This window comes from Sordaria macrospora, chromosome 6 (assembly GCF_033870435.1).
Source record: "Sordaria macrospora chromosome 6, complete sequence".
NCBI lineage: Eukaryota > Fungi > Ascomycota > Sordariomycetes > Sordariales > Sordariaceae > Sordaria > Sordaria macrospora.
This window is the reverse complement of record NC_089376.1, coordinates 3,101,474-3,119,257: the sequence shown is the minus strand read 5'-3', so window position 1 is coordinate 3,119,257 and position 17,784 is coordinate 3,101,474. Positions and strand designations below refer to the sequence as shown.

The 17,784-nt window shown below is 54.2% G+C and overlaps 7 protein-coding genes across 7 annotated transcripts; 3 read left to right on the top strand and 4 right to left on the bottom strand.

Annotated features, from left to right (window-relative positions):
- Positions 1-164: 164 nt before the first annotated feature.
- Positions 165-1,577, bottom strand: SMAC4_03670 (uncharacterized protein; the record flags this gene model as incomplete). The annotated part of the gene is made up of 1 exon (XM_003351316.1): positions 165-1,577. The coding sequence occupies one exon, from the start codon at positions 1,575-1,577 to the stop codon at positions 165-167; it is 1,413 nt and encodes a 470-aa protein (XP_003351364.1).
- Positions 1,578-1,781: 204 nt separating this feature from the next.
- On the top strand, positions 1,782-5,135 carry SMAC4_03669 (uncharacterized protein). The gene is made up of 2 exons (XM_003351315.2): positions 1,782-2,028; positions 2,100-5,135. The coding sequence occupies exons 1-2, from the start codon at positions 2,005-2,007 to the stop codon at positions 4,878-4,880; spliced, it is 2,805 nt and encodes a 934-aa protein (XP_003351363.1). The 5' UTR covers positions 1,782-2,004; the 3' UTR covers positions 4,881-5,135.
- A 251-nt stretch (positions 5,136-5,386) lies between these two features.
- On the bottom strand, positions 5,387-6,500 carry SMAC4_03668 (uncharacterized protein; the record flags this gene model as incomplete). The annotated part of the gene is made up of 2 exons (XM_024655442.2): positions 5,387-5,935; positions 6,015-6,500. The coding sequence occupies 2 exons, from the start codon at positions 6,498-6,500 to the stop codon at positions 5,468-5,470; spliced, it is 954 nt and encodes a 317-aa protein (XP_024511329.2). The 3' UTR covers positions 5,387-5,467.
- Positions 6,501-6,902: 402 nt separating this feature from the next.
- Positions 6,903-8,584, top strand: SMAC4_03667 (uncharacterized protein; the record flags this gene model as incomplete). Its single annotated transcript, XM_066089991.1, has 2 exons — positions 6,903-7,658; positions 7,718-8,584. The coding sequence occupies 2 exons, from the start codon at positions 6,903-6,905 to the stop codon at positions 8,582-8,584; spliced, it is 1,623 nt and encodes a 540-aa protein (XP_065947550.1).
- A 200-nt stretch (positions 8,585-8,784) lies between these two features.
- Positions 8,785-10,310, bottom strand: SMAC4_12985 (uncharacterized protein). Its single transcript, XM_066091195.1, has one exon. It carries the CDS (start codon positions 10,270-10,272, stop codon positions 8,914-8,916), a length of 1,359 nt encoding a protein of 452 aa, XP_065947549.1. The 5' UTR covers positions 10,273-10,310; the 3' UTR covers positions 8,785-8,913.
- Positions 10,311-10,473: 163 nt separating this feature from the next.
- On the bottom strand, positions 10,474-12,120 carry SMAC4_03666 (uncharacterized protein). The gene is made up of 2 exons (XM_066089990.1): positions 11,833-12,120; positions 10,474-11,768 (listed from the first exon to the last, which is right to left on the bottom strand). The coding sequence occupies exons 1-2, from the start codon at positions 11,972-11,974 to the stop codon at positions 10,744-10,746; spliced, it is 1,167 nt and encodes a 388-aa protein (XP_065947548.1). The 5' UTR covers positions 11,975-12,120; the 3' UTR covers positions 10,474-10,743.
- Positions 12,121-12,432: 312 nt separating this feature from the next.
- On the top strand, positions 12,433-17,707 carry SMAC4_03665 (uncharacterized protein). The gene is made up of 2 exons (XM_003351311.2): positions 12,433-12,599; positions 12,701-17,707. Exons 1-2 carry the CDS (start codon positions 12,566-12,568, stop codon positions 17,554-17,556), a joined length of 4,890 nt encoding a protein of 1,629 aa, XP_003351359.1. The 5' UTR covers positions 12,433-12,565; the 3' UTR covers positions 17,557-17,707.
- Positions 17,708-17,784: the final 77 nt, after the last annotated feature.

The following is a 17,784-nucleotide window of genomic DNA, read 5'->3' as shown; positions in this document are numbered from 1 at the left end:
AATATAATTGGGTATATGATGTGATGCTGTCGCTATTCTAAACATACAGCAGTTCGCTAGACTGCCAGTGGATGATGCCGGGGATCTCGCTGGACTCTCTCTACAAAGCGCAGAGCCGTGACCCAGGCCACCCGAAGCATTTTGTCCCAGCTAAGACGGAGCTCTTAACCAGACGACTGCACATCCTGTGCCTGCTCTGTCGTCTGCTCTGCAACCTCCTTAGCCGCAGCCTCACCATTAGCTTCACCAGCGCCATTCTTCTCCTCTTCATCATCCTCGCCGTTGTCCGCAGCAGGGGTACCGCACGATGACTCGGCCTTGAGGGTTCCGCCCTTTCTCTTCGGGATAACAGTCAGGAACGCCTCACCCCAGTCACCGCACTCGAGCCATTTGGCCATGATCTCCACGACCTGGTTCGTCGTGAGGACATAGCGACTCTGCATGGCCATGTACTCTCCAATGGGTAGCTTAGCCGTCCGCACCTTTGCCGCCTTGGCCCGCCCGTAGCAGAGCCCCTTTTCGCGGTTCCTGTCCACCAGGCCGCCGATGACGTAGCACGTGTTGGCTTCTAGCTTGTCCAACGTGTAGTCAGACTCTGCCGACAGGTAAACGATCGACTGGTTCACATCCTCGGCCTCTTCCTCGACAGGCTTCGGCTGAGCCTTGGGAGCACCACCACCCTCCACCGTCTCCTCCACCGTCTCCTCGACTGCTTCCGGTTCAGGAAGCAACAACCCACCATTTCCACTCGGCTTGAGAAAATCGATCATGCCCTCCTTGACCTCCGGCTCCTCCATCATCTGCTTCGCAACCTCCGCCGCCTGCATGAAATCGCCCTCCACGCACTTGACCCCGCCCTTCCAGTTCAGGTGCGCGTTATTCAGCACCTGCACGAACCGGTCCTTGAGCTTGCCCTTCCACGAGCTGATCACCAACTGGGCCTGGTACTTGGCGCGCCGGTTCTGCGAGTAGGAGCGCACGATTTGCGAAGAGAGGGATACGATCTCGTTGTCGCGCATGTACTCCTCAAAGTCGCAGTCGATGATGAAGGCCACCGGCACCGGGTGCGCCACCCACGGCTCCCTGTACAGCTTCTTCACGGCCTCCTCCGGGTCCTCGCCCGCTGCGACGGCTTCGGCTGCCACGGCTTCTTTCAGCGCCCGCTTCTTGGCTTGTTGTTGGTGACGCTTCTCTTTGCGCTTTTCTTTGCGCTCGGCGCGGAATTGCTCGTGGGCGGCCTGCTTGCGGAGACGCTTCAGTTGGTTCTTGGAGAGTTTGGGGGTGCCGTCTTCGTTGGTGGCCGTGGGAGTGGTGCCATCGGCTGGTTGGCTTTCGGCATTGTCTTGTTTTTGTTGCACTTGTGGCTCTTGGGTGTTGTCTGTGGTGGTTGCGGTTGTGGTTTGCTCGGTCGGTTGCTGCTCGGTGCTGGGAGCCGCCGACTGCTCGGTTTGTGGTTGTTGCTCAACCATCTCTTTCGTTAACTGCTCTTCAGCCTTTCGCTTAGTATTGGTCGTCGATACGGTGTCTGCTGGGGATTGGGCGTGGGCCACGACGTCTTGAGGGGTTTGTTCCGCCATATTGTGTGGTGATGAGAAGATGCAATAGAGAGAGAAAGATGATTGGAACTATGGGAATTGAAAGGTGACGATCTAAAAGTTTAAGTGGGGAAGGGAATTAAAGGCCGCGGGGTGTGTCGCTGCAAACGGCAAAACGGCCCTTCTGTTAATGGTCACTTTTAGGCGGTCTGTGCTGTGGAAGGTGTTACAAAGACACCTCCGTACCTGCCTAGACGCGTCCCCCATGCTTCTCTTTTAATTGAGGCGCGTCTCCCCACTGACACGCAGACCAGCATCTTCTTTCCGCAAAAAGTCCCTGGTGTCACCATTGCAACCTCGGCCCTCCAACTGTTCTTTCTCTGGAATTTGTGCCGGTAAGCAAGAGGGAGGCGTCAATTCTGTACTACCTTACCATCGGACGAGAAATCAGTAAGATATCTTGGCCAATATGTCCTCCAGACCAGAGCTCAAGGTTGGTGAACAGCTTCATATGGAAAGAAAACAGTCGACAGCCAGCTAACTATGTCACTTTGGTTTTTGTAGGTCGATGACGAACATGGCTTCATTCGCTTCTACAAGTCCTTGCCACAACTTGGCGAAGAGGCCATAAGGATATTCGATAGAGGGGACTGGTACACAGCACACGGCGATGATGCCACCTTCATTGCCCGAACTGTCTACAAGACAACATCAGTTATCCGCCAGCTTGGCCGAAGCGATCATACCGGCCTTCCATCTGTTACCATGACCGTCACCGTCTTCCGGCAATTCCTCCGTGAAGCCCTCTTCAAGCTAGGGAAACGAATCGAGATCTGGGCCAGCCCCAGCGGCCGCATGAACTGGAAGATCGTCAAGCAAGCATCTCCGGGAAACCTACAGGATGTGGAGGATGAACTAGGTGGCCAGTTTGAGGGAGCTCCCGTCATCCTAGCAGTCAAGATCTCAGCCAAGGCTTCGGAGGCCAGGGCAGTGGGAGTGTGCTTTGCCGATGCCAGTGTACGGGAACTGGGAGTCAGCGAGTTCCTCGATAACGATCTATACTCCAACTTCGAAGCATTGCTCATTCAACTAGGCGTTAAAGAATGCATCATCACACAGGACAAGGGCGAGAAGGAAAAGGATCCAGAGTTGGCCAAGTTGAGGCAGATCATCGACAACTGTGGTGTTGCCGTATCAGAAAGACCTGCAGGTGAGTTCGGCATCAAGGACATCGAGCAAGATCTATCACGGTTGTTGAAGGATGAACGTGCTGCCACCCTACTCCCACAAACCGACTTGAAACTTGCCATGGGATCTGCCGCGGCCCTCATCAAGTATCTAGGCGTACTGCACGATTCCTCCAATTTTGGCCAGTATCAACTGTACCAACACGACCTGGCCCAGTTCATGAAGCTGGATGCGGCAGCATTGAAGGCCCTCAACCTCATGCCTGGTGCTAGGGATGGAGCAAAGAACATGAGTCTCTACGGGTTGTTGAACCACTGCAAGACTCCTGTGGGAAGCAGGCTACTTTCACAATGGCTCAAGCAGCCACTCATGAATGCGGAGGAGATTGAGAAGCGCCAACAGCTGGTTGAGGCCTTTGCCAATGACACCGAGCTACGACAGACAATGCAGGAAGAACATCTCAGGTCCATCCCTGACTTGTATCGGCTGTCTAAGCGGTTCCAGCGTGGCAAGGCAACACTAGAGGACGTCGTGAGGGCATACCAGGTGGTCATCCGCGTACCAGGCTTTATTGGAACCCTCGAAGGCGTGATGGATGAAGCTTACCGTGACCCTCTTGATGAGGTCTACACCAACAAGCTCCGCGAGCTCTCAGACAGCCTTGTCAAGCTTCAGGAAATGGTCGAGACCACCGTTGATCTTGACGCCCTCGATAACCACGAGTTCATCATCAAGCCCGAATTCGACGATAGTCTACGCATCATTCGCAAGAAGCTGGACCGACTTCGTACCGACATGGACAACGAGTTCGCCGATGCCGCCGATGATCTCGGCCAAGAGCGTGAGAAGAAGATCTTCCTTGAGAACCACAAGGTTCACGGCTGGTGCATGCGTCTTACCCGTACCGAAGCTGGCTGCATCCGCAACAACTCGCGCTACCTCGAGTGCTCAACCCAGAAGAACGGTGTCTACTTCACCACCAAGACTCTCCAAACCCTCCGCCGTGAATTCGATCAGCTCTCCCAGAACTACAACCGCACCCAAAGCAGTCTCGTCAACGAAGTCGTCGGCGTCGCTTCCTCCTACTGCCCCGTCCTCGAGCGGCTCGCCGCCGTTCTCGCCCACCTCGACGTCATCGTCTCCTTTGCGCACTGCTCCGTCCACGCTCCCACCTCCTACGTCCGGCCCAAGATCCACCCCCGCGGCACCGGCCGCACCGTCCTCACCGAAGCCCGCCACCCATGCATGGAAGTCCAAGATGATGTGACTTTCATCACCAACGACGTCACCCTTTCACGAGAAGACTCCTCCTTCCTCATCATCACGGGCCCCAACATGGGTGGCAAGTCGACCTACATCCGCCAAATCGGCGTAATCGCGCTCATGGCGCAAATCGGGTGCTTCGTGCCCTGCTCGTCCGCAGAACTCACCATCTTCGACAGCATCCTCGCGCGCGTCGGCGCGTCCGACTCGCAGCTCAAGGGCGTGTCGACCTTCATGGCTGAGATGCTGGAGACAGCCAACATCCTCAAGTCGGCCACGGCCGAGAGCCTGATCATCATCGACGAGCTGGGCCGCGGCACATCTACCTACGACGGGTTTGGTCTCGCGTGGGCCATCTCCGAGCACATCGTCAAAGAGATCGGCTGCTTTGCGCTGTTCGCTACGCACTTCCACGAACTGACTGCACTGGCGGACCAGTATCCTAATGTCAAGAATTTGCATGTTACGGCGCATATCAGCGGCACTGATGCCGACACCGACGCTGACAGTGAAAAAGAGAAGAAGAAGCGCGAGGTAACGCTCTTGTACAAAGTCTCGCCGGGAGTCTGCGACCAGAGCTTCGGCATCCACGTAGCCGAGCTGGTCCGTTTTCCCGAAAAGGTGGTGCGCATGGCCAAGCGCAAGGCGGACGAGCTGGAGGACTTTACTAGCAAGCATGACGAGGAGAATGGAGGTGGGCTGGGGGTGCAGTACAGCAAGCAGGATGTGGAGGAGGGTAGTGCGTTGTTGAAGGACGTGCTGGTGAAGTGGAAGGATGAGGTCAAGAGTGGGCAGATGAGTAAGGAGGAGATGGTGGGGCGATTGAAGGAGTTGGTGCAGAAGGATGGCAGGTTGGTGGGGAACCCGTTTTTTAAGAGTGTTCTGGCTTTGTGAGGGGGGGTTACGCTTCGCTCACCGGCACTTGTGGAGGTGGACTGTTAAGTTTATTGGGGATGTTTTTCAAAAGGAAAGATAGGGGGATATGGAATGTAAACATGGCTATGGACGGTGTATGGCGTATGGGAATAAGTGGGCTATGACAGGCTAAGCTAAAACCTACGCTCATGATGGCTTTATTGTGTTTTCCAAATCATGCAGGGAAATCAGACAAGGCAAGACAAGGCAGGCGTTCAGGGAGCGAGTTGTACAATACGGCACAGGCCACGGATTAAAATCATATGAGCAAATGACAGTAGATATGAATGGCACTAGACGATCAGTCAAACTATGCTCTGGAAGTCAACAAATACTGTGCCACCTCTGGCCAAGGCTGCCCCCCCAATTTCTTCAGATAGACGGGGCAGCTCCAGCATCAAACGAACACTTGTGCAAAAATAGCCAAAGCCTCCCGTCAAACTGCTAAGACCGCGTGATGCCAGATTGTAATCCTTGGATAATTGAGTAAGAAACTGCTGCTCATCGCAATCTTTCCATTTTATATGTACAGCCATACATAACACCCCTCCTACTTTAGACCCCATTCACAGCTCCTTATAAGCCTTCATCTCCCTCTCCCTCCTCTGCCCCGCCCTCTTGAGAATATCCCTCTTCTCCTCATTCAGGCTCATCAGCGCCCAAAACCAGCTAAAAGTCTCCACAAACATGAAGGTGAAGAAAACCCTGTTTTTCAACGCATCCCCTCCCCAGCCCCAGTCTCCCGCAGCCTCTTTGACCCCGAAATTGTACGCCGGCGTCTTGGGATGGCTGAACTGCTGCTGCTGAGCGTTGTCATCGTTGATGAACGGCGAAGAAGCGGAGAAGAAGAAGCTGTAGAGCGTCAAAAGAAAACTGAAAGTAAGGCGCAGGGGGACTTGAGAACCCCAGTGGTGTAGCAAGGAAATCTCTTCGGGCATGGAAAGAGACACAAGGTCCGAAAGGCCCCAGAGACCGAGGATGATGCCGAGGAAGGCGGTGGTGGGGGATTGGGTCTCGAAGTTGGTTGCGTGAGGCTGTAGTACACATTATAGGTTAGGATCATGATTGTATGTGCTGAGGGGACAGGGAAGGTAGAGAGGGCGAAGAACATACCAGGCCCATAGCCTCCCCCAGTAGCCAGACTACACCCTGGTCGGCAATGGTGGCGGGACGGGTGATGAAGAAGAAGGCGAGGGTGATGTGGAAGAGGGAGATGGAGGTTAAGATGGTTTTGGCGGATATGAGCCCCATTGTGACGGATTGGGATTGTTGTCGCTGTCGCTGTCGCGATGCTAGGTTCGGTCGGCTTGACAGTCGGTAGGTAGGTATGTATGGATGATGCGGGCTGCGTGCGGTAAAGGGGCGTTGGTGCTGGATTAGTGAGGTATGCGCAGACGGATGTGCTGTTGCTGTGATGTCCGGAAGCACAAGACGATGCAAAGTGAGGTGTTGATGTTTCGTGCGCCGTAAGACTTTAATTTGTACTCCTTTTCGAGACAACAAAAATGTTCTTGTGTCAAGGATAACTTTCAAGAACCAATTGAAAGACTGTGATGCTGGAACATTCCCACGTCCAGAAACTCGTATCGCAAGTTCCATGTCCAAACCCAATTTAAGCTCACACTACCCTAACCCTCTTCCTCCCACTGCCACAATGACAGTTCTTGGCCCATGCCATTTCCACACCTTGATGGCCTGGTGGGGCACAGCTGTTATCGATAGGGCAGCTATGGTGCTGGACAGCTTCCACTTGAAGCAGGGGACTGCCTTCAAACAACTGTTGACCTCCAGCTCTCATTCAGGGGGGTGAGCTTCATGAACAACAATCTAACTGAAAAACGTCACACACTCACTCTCTTTTTCATCTTTACACCTTTACACTTACACACGAGAGTACTTGGGAATATTGTATAACGTACTTAGCAATTGTACCCTCTTTTATCTAATATTTAATTAGAGTAATCATCCAGTTTCACGTCTCACAAACCCGACACTCACACCATGTCCATCCTCGACGGTGACGGCGACGGCTGCGACCAGCCCAAGGCCCAAAAAGAGGAACCTCAACAAGAAGAATGGCCCTACCTCGACGTCCACCGCCATCTCCGCTACTGGAAGATGTGCATCCGCGCACCCTTACCTCACGTCTACTTATCCAACGAATCCAACCGGCTGGCCCTGGCTTACTTCATTGTCAACTCCATCACCCTCCTAACTCCGCCTCCTTCGGAACGAACTGCAGAAACGCCAGAACCGCTGATTAGCCGTGAGGACAAGAAGCTTATGAGGAAATGGGTTCTTCACCACCAACATCCCACGGGAGGTTTCTGTGGCACTTCATCGCTTGTCTTCCCGCTTAAGGACTATGACACGTTCAACTTTGAGACGAAAACTTCTGATGAGCCTGAACATGCCGGTCTGGCCAACATTAGCTCTACGCTGTTCGGACTGCAACTGCTCGCGCTGCTGGCGGATGAGGAGGACGAGGCGGCGGCGGAGAAGGTGTTTGAGGGCGTGAACCGCACGGGGACGCTGCGCTGGCTGAAGAGTCTCCAGCGCGAGGATGGAAGTTTCGGAGAGGCACTTAGTGATCTGCCGGGTCACGGGAGGTTTATCGCTGGTGGGTATGATATGCGGTATTGCTACATTGCTACGGCCATTAGGTGGATTTTAAGAGGGGATGTGAAGGAGGGGGAACCGGGGTGGGTGGAGGATTTTGATACCGAAAAGTTGGCAAAGTATATCTTGAATAGTCAGGTATGTTCACTTCACCTTCTCAACTTTCTAATATTTGGTCACTGACAATATTCTCATAGACATACGACCGAGGATTCGCCGGTAACTCCCAAGACGAAGCCCACGCAGGCTACGCCTACTGCGCCATCGCAGCTCTCACCCTTCTCGACCGTCCTCTCACTTCCACCTCTACTTCCACCTCATCCACCACCCCTTCCCCTTCCCCTTCCCCTTCCCCTTCTCCTTCTGCACCCCAAAAACCCTCCCTCCTGCACTCCTCAATCCGCGACCTCCCCGGCCTAATCCACTGGCTCTCCTCCCGCCCCTTTGTCTACCTCGAACCACCTCCTCCCCCTTCAGACAGCGACAGCTACATCTACCAAGAAGACGACCTTGACGACCCCAATTTTTTGCTGCCACCCACCCCATCCGACCTCCTCTGCTTGCTCTCCGAGACCACAACCAAGGACGGTCAACCAAAACAAGCCCACGTAGCCTTCAACGGCCGCACCAACAAAGTCGCCGACACCTGCTACTTCTGGTGGGTAGGCGGCGCGCTAGCCAACCTCGGCCACCTCGATAGTTTAGTTGATAAGGAACCCGCCAGAAGGTTTCTGCTGGAGAAGATGCAGCACCGGATCGGCGGGTTCGGGAAAAGCCCCGGGAGTCCCCCGGATTTGTATCATAGCTTTTTTGGCTTGGCGGTTCTGGGACTGTTGGGGGATGAGAGGGAACGGGGGAAGGTTAGGGAGTTTGATGCCGGGTTGGCGGTGCCGAGGGCAACGGTGGGGGTTATTGAGATGGCTAGGGGGAGGTTGGTCGAGTTGGAAAGGGAAGGTGGGAGGGGTGGGAAGGGGGAAAAGCAGTTGGATGCGGTTGAGTTGGGATTGGAACTGAGGGGTGGTGAGCGGGAGAGACCGAAGTGGCTTGGGGAGTGTGGGTATTGACTATTGAGTGAGGTTGGCGGATGATGGTGATGAGGGTTGAACTTGGGTTGCGAGTGGAAGTAGGGACTAAAGCGAGTATTTGGTAGCGAAAGCGTTGCCTGGTGGAACAGGTTTTTGCTTGCTTATACACAACAAAGACATATACTCGGAGCACACCCCTGAGCGATTTGCATTATCATCATTTCGAATCAAAAGTCAATTATCCAAGACAACATGGCAGTTTCATTCGCTCGCATGCTCTCATACCCAAAGTTCTACATAACCCATATCTCATCAAAATCATCGATACACCAATACATAAACCCACAAACTCCCTTAAGAGTTAAGACTCAAGCACCAAGCGCATGCTTGATAAGCGTCTTATACCCCTCCACCGCCGTCTCCAAATCACCCACCTTGAGCCCCTCATCATCCCCATGCGCCACCAGGATACTTCCCGGTCCATACAAATAACTGACATGGTCGCCCTCAAAATTTGGCACATCCGTTCCGTAGCTGGCCACCATGGTCTCGAACCCATCCACATCGCAATCACACTCGACAGGTCCGTACCCGCCCGCCCACTCCATCGTGAACGCCTCCTCGTCGACCTCCTTCAGAATCTTATCCACCGCGCTCCTAACAATATCCGCGCCAGTGGCCTGGTTACCCGCCGCCACGCGAATGGCCAGCTTAGCGCTAGCCTCCTTGGGGATAACGTTCGCTGCCACGCCGCCGGCAATGGTGCCGATGTTGACCGTCGTGTTGCCGTAGCGCTCGGAGCTGCCCAGGTCTGCATCGATGATCTTCGCGAGCGCTTTCACCAAAATTTCCGTAGCGCTCTTGAACAGCCACGGGTAGCCTGAGTGGCCCGCGATTCCGGTGGCTTTGAGAACACCGCCCGTGTGCCCCTTGTGGCCGCAGCTGAGCTTGTTCTCGGTTGGTTCGCCGTAGATGGCGGCCTTGAAGCGCGGGAGTTCCTCTTTTTTGCTTTTCTCGGCGTCGTTGTAAACGACCGAAAAAGTCTTCATCCCATCACCGCTAATCTCCTCGCCTACGACGAATAGGAGCATCAGGTCGGCTGGATCGACCTCCTTGGCGCGGATGAGTTCTTCGACCGCAACGATCTGCGCGGCCACGCTGGCTTTGGCGTCGACGGAGCCGCGGCCGCTGATGAAAGCGTCGGAAGTGATTTCTTCATCTGACTCGGAGGAGGTACTGATGTGGTAGGGGATAAAAGGTGGGACGACGTCGATGTGCGAGGTTACTAGCACACGCGGGCTGGAGAGGTTGTGCGAGGAAGGCCAGGCGAGCACGTTGAAGCGCCCCTGGGAGTGGTCGTCGTCGTCATATTGAGAAAAAGGGTCGGAGCTGCTGCCTTCGAGGAATTGGGCCTTGGCTATGTAGCCGAGGTTGTTGCGGAGGTAGTCGAGGAGGAACTTGCCGACTTCTTGCTCGGTGCGGGAGATGGAGGGGATTTCGATTAGGGATTTGTGTAGGGAAAGGAGGTTCTTGCGGTAGGATGGCGCATCTTCTTTGTTGGCAGATGGGCCAGACGAGGTGAAGATCTTGAGGGGAGAGATAGAAGAGGAGGAGGAGTCATCGACGACGAGTGGGTGTTGGTAGTGGTGGTTGTCGATGACGAAGGCAGAGCTGGGGGAGAGGAGGGAGGTTCCCCAGAGGAGGAGGAGGTTGGATGTTGCCTTCATTTTGGGGGGTTTCCCTTGCCGTGGTCCGAGGGAAGGAGAAGGAAATGAAGAGGGGAGTTTTAAGTTTTAGGATGAAATAGATATTTCCATCTCGAGTCCCGAGTGGTGACTGCAATTGCGAATGTCGAACCCCACACCGGCTGGGTTCCATCCGCATGCGGCAGCGGGAGAGGTCCACTTTGGAGAAGAGTGGAGAACTGAAGTCGGAGTTGGTGATTCCCCAATCGCTGACCCCTGCGTGGCCCTGCCAAGACAAAGGAGTGGAGACTGTGAAGTAAACAAACATGTACACGACCACAAGTCTTGCTTGAATCTTGATCACACTCGAGTCTCACAACAACTCAAGTGCTGAGTGATACTTGTGCTCTTGCCCACAAAACATCCAACCCATGAGTTTTTTGAGTATATATGCCCTACGCCTGCCCCTCAACGCCGGAACAACATCCCGAAGTGTAACTGCCATGTCTATATCTACTGGAATCTCTCAGGCATCAAGTCCTCAAAGTGGAACCTGCCATCCTCGCCCTTTACTACGGTGCCCTTCTCGGTAACAATGGCATCGATGTACTCATTGGGAGTGACATCGAAACCAGGATTCCAGACACCGATTCTCTGGTCAGCAATCGCCACTCTGACAGACTTGCTGGTGTCGATAGAGCCATCCGCGTTAATAACAGCGCCGCTGATCTGAGTCAACTCCTCACGCTTGCGCTGCTCAATCTCGATCTCGTCACCGGTCAAGGTGTCGACGTCAATGCTGGTGGTAGGGGCAGCAACCATGAACTTGATGCCGTGGTGCTTAGCGAGGACCGCGAGCTGGTATGTTCCGATCTTGTTCGCAGTGTCACCGTTGCGGACAACACGGTCGGCACCAACGATAACGGCGGCAATGTTCTCCTCGGCCTTGCGCAGACGGAACAGGGCGGCGGCCATGCTGTCGGTGATCAGGGTGGAAGGGATGCCCTCGTGGACAAGCTCGAAAGCAGTCAGACGGCTGCCCTGGTTGTAAGGGCGGGTCTCGGTGCAGTAGGCGTGTCTGAGCAGGCCCTCGTCGCGGAGGGTGCGGATGATGCCGAGGGCGGTGCCGTGGCCGGAGGTTGCCAGAGAGCCGGTGTTGCAGTGGGTGATGACGGTAATCTTGCTGTCGTCGGTGATCTTGTACTGCTCCTGAAGCCACTTGGCGCCGAAAGCACCGATCGACTTGTTGGTCTTGAGGTCCTTGGCAAGAATCTCTTCAGAGGCCTCAATGAAAGCCTTGATGATGGCCTCCTTGGCCTCGGCATCCGTCAGACCCTCAGTCTTGACATCGCGAACAGTCTTCTTGAGCAACTTGACGGCGTTTCCAAGATCAACAGCAGTTGGCCTGGACTCATAGAGGTAGTCCAGACGGCCATCAATGTACTTGATGGCCTCCTCGGGGCTCGTAGCGGTGCAGCTGCCGTTATGGAGCTCAACGGAAGCAGCCAAAGCAGCAACAATGGCGATAGCGGGAGCACCTGCGGTCTTTTATTTAGTATCTAGTTGGCTTGCTTTTACAGTATGGTTCCTGGGTAAACTCACCTCTGACTCTCATGGTCTTGATGCAGTCAAAGGCCTCCTCACTGGTGGAGACCTCATCATAGTGGTGCTCATGAGGGAGTCTCAGCTGGTCCAGGACCTCCAACTTGCCCCGGGAATACTTGATGGCTTCGAGAGCAGACATGGTGTTGATATCGTGGTGGGAGAGGCCTGGGGCTGAAAAGGAACCAAAAACAAACAAATGTCTTGGTCTATGAGACACCAAAAATTCTATAGGCGGGAGAGATGGTCAGAGGGAAAGAAGGACTTCAGAAAGGGCCTCGGAATTGTCACTGTCGTCTTCTTATTCCTCAAGGTTCTCACTTGAGAAACTGAGGATAAAAAAGACGCCCCACTAAGCCGCCACCCAGACAATCGCATCGTCTGATTGGTTAGAATGCTTCTGTATAAGTGCGCTAAAAAAAGCTGCGTAAGGCATAACATGGGACTACAGTAAACCTCATTTGGGGTCGAGATCAAAAGGTGGGGCATGCTCAGGAAGGTCTGGCCGACAAGGTACCTCGAGCTTAATCGGTACCCGCTGCTGGCCGTCACACCGATACAGGGACAGCTCTTTACTGTACATGCTTGTACGGTAAACTTCAACAAAACAACCGAACGAACTGCCTCCAAGACGTCCTTGCGATTATTCAACTAGCGCAACGTTTGATACCCTTCCAGAGACAACGCCCGAGTGTCATGCCATAGATCTCGCCCCAAGACGGAGCTGTCCAGTATGGAACAGCCATTTTCCTCCTCCAAGGTCACAGGTTCGAAGCTCCCTATACGACACCCGTTTGCTTGTCCTCTCGCGGCGCATTCCATATACACCAAAGAGAAGCACTGCTAACTTGCATACCGACGTCCACAGTCGAGTACTGCGATCCCCACGATGTCTACAAGCTCCTTTCGCCGGGCCTGATCCCCCGACTGCCCCTCCGCGACCTCAACTGGCAGTCTCACGCAGGCCCCGTGCGCTCCATCAACACCCTCCACGTCGAACTCGTCCCCGCCGACCAAGCTGGCTCCGTCGATCGATCTTCGGTTCTCTCTCCCACCCCCGACAGCAAAGCCCCAGGCCATGGCCATGGCGACAGCACTGCTAGCCGCGACGATGGCTTCTCTACAGCGTCCATTGGTGCTGGTCGTGGTAGCTCTATCGACAACGCCGGGCCGTTGGGCGCGATTCGTAACTCCGGGCCTGTCGTTGCCAAAGAACGACGACATCAAATTCCTGGTCTACGACGTACTCCCTACCTTAAGGTCCTCTTTGTCAGGTGTGACGACAACGATGCATACAAGTCGACAACAAGAGCCGAGATCCGCGAATGGATCAAGACAAACACTCCGTCATCTACTCCGGGGAAAGCGACGAGCAATGCCGAAAACCACGATGCCTTCGAATGGTTGATTGTTCACGTTGTCATACCCAACACTGTCGCTGCTACCCAGCCGCGGTCAAGTGGGAGCAAGGCGGCCGATTCGAGTTCCGAGAAGACTTCGGCTCTCAAATGGCGGACTGGGTCCAGCACCCTGTTGGAGAAGCTGCGCAATGACTTCAACGGCACGGGCAAGGGCGCCGTTGACCGCGTGAGGCAGATCCGCATTGGCATCAACGACGTCCCATACGATCTCCTTCCTCGCGTCGTTCCCGCCGTGCCAACCGGCTATCACGAGACAGAGCAGGATAGCGAAAATGCCTGGCAGGACTTGATTGGAAAGATCAAGGAGCTCATCCTGTCGAGCTTCGACACCCGCGTTACCCAATATGAGGAGGACATTAAGGACAAGGATGCGCAAAGGGGCTTGCCTGGCTGGAACTTCTGCACGTTCTTCATCTTGAAGGAAGGACTGGCTCGAGGCTTTGAAAGCGTCGGCCTTGTAGAGGACGCCCTGGTTGGTTATGACGAGCTTAGCATCGGACTGGATGCTATCATTAAGGAGCAAGCCATTTCGGGCTCGGCTGAAGCTCACGGTGGAGCTCTTCTCGACTATACTGAGGAACTGAAAACTCTTGCCGAGCATGCCGCAAGCCAGATCTTCTCAGGAAATATGGAGTTTGAAGACGAGGAGACTGTTGATCTCCAGACTAGCAAGCGGGTGAAAGATACGGATCCCTTCGGTGCTATTCCCATCAGCTCCACCAAGAAACCATACCGCGAACTGATTCTTGCCAATAACATCTCGCTTTTCGACTTCAGATGCTACATCTTCTCTCGGCAGGTTGCCCTCCTTCTGCGGCTCGGCAACGCTTGGTCAACCAGAGAAGAGCTTCTTGCTAAACTCAAGGAACAACAAGACTTGGCTCCTCGGGGTGTTGCACCCAGGGCACCACCGCCAAAACAGGCCTCGGACGAATCTGAGAACCTGTCACAGCTTGCCGAGATCTGCAGGAGGACATTGGAGTTTGTCCCTGCAGTCTCCATGCTCATCCGCAAGGACATTCTAGCGGCCTTGGGTCTGGGGAAGGGAGGCGTCGGGGCTGGTGATGATTATGAGAAAATCGACCCAGTACTGGCTGAGGTTATTGACAACATTGTTGCTTCGTTCGCCTTTTCCGTCGCGCAGCAAATCCTTGCCCAGACTTCCACCAAGTCTTTGCAGATCCCTGCCCCCATGCTGGCAGCTGGTTCTGATAACGAGCAAAAGTCCGCGATCCCGGAACCAAAAACGATGATGCATCCTGCGCGGACCTCGTCCATCCCTTTACGCCAGTCAATACAGCGTCCTCCGCCCAGCCCTGTCGGGTTTCCCGGGCCTGGTCGCAAGGATAGCATAAATGATGGCGAGTATGGCATGGCTCAGTTCCTTAAGACGGGACTCGAGGAGTTGGCCGCGAGAAGAGCTGAGCTGTATACGCTGTCTCGAAACGTTCTCGAAGAATGTGGTAAACGGCGCGGCTGGACTAACGGTTGGGCTGCGGTACCCATAGTAGAGAGCGGCGCTTCCGACTTGCAAGAGATCAGCCTCGATGACGAGCCAGAGTCAGATGCGAGACCCGCACCAGAAGTCGAAGTCTCCCTTCAGGCCTCGGTATCTGGTGTAGGCAATGAGTTGCTACGCACTGCCCTCGACAACAAGGATGACTTCTACCGACTGTACGAGACGTTAACCGATAAGGCGATGCGTCACTACTCTGTCGCCAAGTATGACCACTCGGTCCAGGCGACCAAGGCTGACCTCGCAGTCCTCAAATTCCACCTATCTGAGTACAAGGAGGCCGAGTATTACTTCTATCATACGATCCCGTTCTTTGGGGGATGTTCGTGGAGTCTGCTCGAGCTTTCCATGCTCGTTATGTATGCCAAGTGCTTGAAGGAACTGAGTAGACAAGAAGACTATGTCACCAAGGCACTTCGCCAGCTCCTAACAAAGGCTGCAGCAGCTGAGCGGGATAGGTTACAGCAAAAGTCTATGATCCGTATGGGCAACGGGTCCGCAAAACAATACCCAGAGAGTTCCGCGATATCTGGCTTCCTTGCCGATATGCTGACAGTTTCGGCAACGCTAGAGAAAGAGGTCAAGATACCATTGACCAACTTCTTTGGTGAAGTCGAGCTTGACGGTCCGCCGACCTATGACGATGACCAGGATAGTTTCTCACTCTCGCTGAAGCTTAGGAGTCTTCTGGTTGACGAGTTTGACGCGGAGTCTGTCAGCCTTCGTATATCCAGCCCTGGGTTTGGCGGCAACAAGGAGATTTGGGTGCAGGCCAAAGGCCCTGTGACAATCAAACCAGGCCGGAACAAGGTTCCACTACAAAGCAACATGTTGATGCCAGGCAACTATGAAGTTGACCAGATCCGCATCAAGAGCAGCAATGTCTTGCTGCACTTCGAGCGAGAGCTTGGACAAGTGGTGGAAAAGCCATTCACTGTCCTGCAGAACCCTGCTGTAACGCTTTACCAACGCACGAGCTCGCTTGACGTCCGACTCTTCAGCAGCAAGGATATCCGACTGGACTCAAACAACATGTTGGAAGTCGAGGTCATGACCGGCTGGAACGAGATCACGAGTGCTGAGGTGAAGATCAAGTCGGCAACGGGAGGTTTGCGGCTCCTAATGGGGGATGCTGTGATCCTTGACGAGTCGGCAGGGAAGTCAAAGAAAGTCGAGGGAGGAACATTCACGTTTGGGGCCATCGCAAGAGATAGTTCCGTGAAGATCAGATTCCCCTTCAAGATGGAGCAGGACGTACTCCACGTCGCTGTCAAGGTTGAAGTCACATACTCAACCGACAAGGGAACCTTCACATTCTTCAAGACCTCTTCGGTCTCCATTGCTCTTGCCCTAGGAGTCAATGTCCAAGACGTGTTCAAGCACAAGGCGCTCTTCTCCCGATTCACCGTTTCCACTGCTAGCCCCAGTCCCTTGAGGCTGTACAAGAGCGAACTTATCCCCTCAGACCTTTTCGAGTCTCATTACGGGATACCACCAAGCGACCCAGTCGCTATCTTCCCCAAGCAGCCAGCCAGTCTGCTGTACAAGATCGTCAAGAAACCCGGGGTAGCTATCGGGCCCAGCACGAAGAAGACTCTCTACCTGAAGCTGTGGTACAGCGTCCTACAAGACGAGATCGAGGATCTCCTCGACAAGACCCTCACCAAAGACCTCGCCGACACTCCTCTGCGACAATACTCCAAGTTGATCGTCTACAAAGTCCTCGCCTGGAGCCAAAAGCGGCTAACAGCCTACGAGCTCGAGAAGTGCACTTTGCTGGGCGAGCTCTCCACCTCGTTCCTGTCAGACATCAACTGGGCAACCCAATTCCCCGGCATCGGGCCCACGTCGAGTTCCTCTCTCCAAGGCGAAGACAGCCACCAGATCGCCGCCAAACTAGCCGCCTTTCTGCGCTCCTGGCTGCTCGCCAACCCCGTCTTGCCCTTAACTCTCCCTGACGTGGAAAACCCCCTCCTAATCAGCACGATCCTAATCCCCGTCGACATACCCTCCATAACCATCGTGCACACAACCGACATTTTGTTTCAGAAACCTCCCTTTCCCATTAACTCCGACTCCAACACTTCCCACCCTTCCCAAACTTCCCAAACTTCTTCCTCTCTTGAGGAGGTGGTGGAAGGAGGCGGCCAAGAAGGCCAAGAAGGCCACCCAACATTCATAATCAACCAACAACTCCCCGCCACTTTACGTCTCAAATGGACGCGCATCTGGGACACCGCCTACCCTGCCTCTCCGCAACGCTTCGAAGACCTGGAATTTAGTTACGAGATTAACGCTCCGGCTGATACGTGGTTGGTGGGCGGACGGCGGAAGGGTCACTTTGTCATACCCGCTGCTGCTGCTGCCCCTACCCCTCCTACAAATGAAGAAGAAGAAGGGGAAAAGGAGGGTAGTAAAGAAAGTAGCACACCACAAACAGAAGCCGACATTCCCCTCCTTCTCATCCCTCTCCGCGAAGGATACCTGCCTTATCCCGCTGTCGACATAAAGCAGGTTAAGTCGTCGTCTTCATCTTCCAACTCTCCCACCAGACCTTCCGATGGGCAAGCAGGTAGTGGAGGTGCTGGAGGAGGAGGAAGTGGAGGTGGGAGTATACACGGCCACTGCGAAACTGATAACAGAAACCTAGGAGAAGTAGTGGAAGTTATTAGCGATCGGGCAAGGGTGACGCTGAGTTTGGACGCGAGCGGGCCGGCGGGCGGACCGTTGGTTTTGGAGTGTGATAGGGTTGGGTTGGAGGGGGTGGGGGGACGGGTTGTTGCTTAGTAGACGGGAAACATGATGTGTTGTGTGTTTAGGTGTGGTGTTGTGTTCAGGTTAGCCAGACAGACAGAGAGAGAGAGCCTTGAAGTCGTTTTCTTTCCTTGTCATTTTGGGTCATGAGGTATCGTAGAATTTAATAAAAACAGGCTACATACATCACGTTACCTTCCCATTTTGTTGTGTGACCGACTCCTATACATCTCAAGGAGATTTAGGCCTTTACTACTTCAC

Bases quoted from the DNA above. Each gene is read 5' to 3' on its own strand.
- SMAC4_03666 (XM_066089990.1), bottom strand. From the start codon at position 11,974: ATGTCTGCTCTCGAAGCCATCAAGTATTCCCGGGGCAAGTTGGAGGTC. The intron at 11,769-11,832 runs GTGAGTTTACCC...AAAAGACCGCAG, and splicing joins CAAGACCATGAGAGTCAGAG to GTGCTCCCGCTATCGCCATT.
- SMAC4_03665 (XM_003351311.2), top strand. From the start codon at position 12,566: ATGGAACAGCCATTTTCCTCCTCCAAGGTCACAG. The intron at 12,600-12,700 runs GTTCGAAGCTCC...CGACGTCCACAG, and splicing joins TTCCTCCTCCAAGGTCACAG to TCGAGTACTGCGATCCCCAC.
- SMAC4_03669 (XM_003351315.2), top strand. From the start codon at position 2,005: ATGTCCTCCAGACCAGAGCTCAAG. The intron at 2,029-2,099 runs GTTGGTGAACAG...TGGTTTTTGTAG, and splicing joins CCTCCAGACCAGAGCTCAAG to GTCGATGACGAACATGGCTT.
- SMAC4_12985 (XM_066091195.1), bottom strand. From the start codon at position 10,272: ATGAAGGCAACATCCAACCTCCTCCTCCTCTGGGGAACCTCCCTCCTC.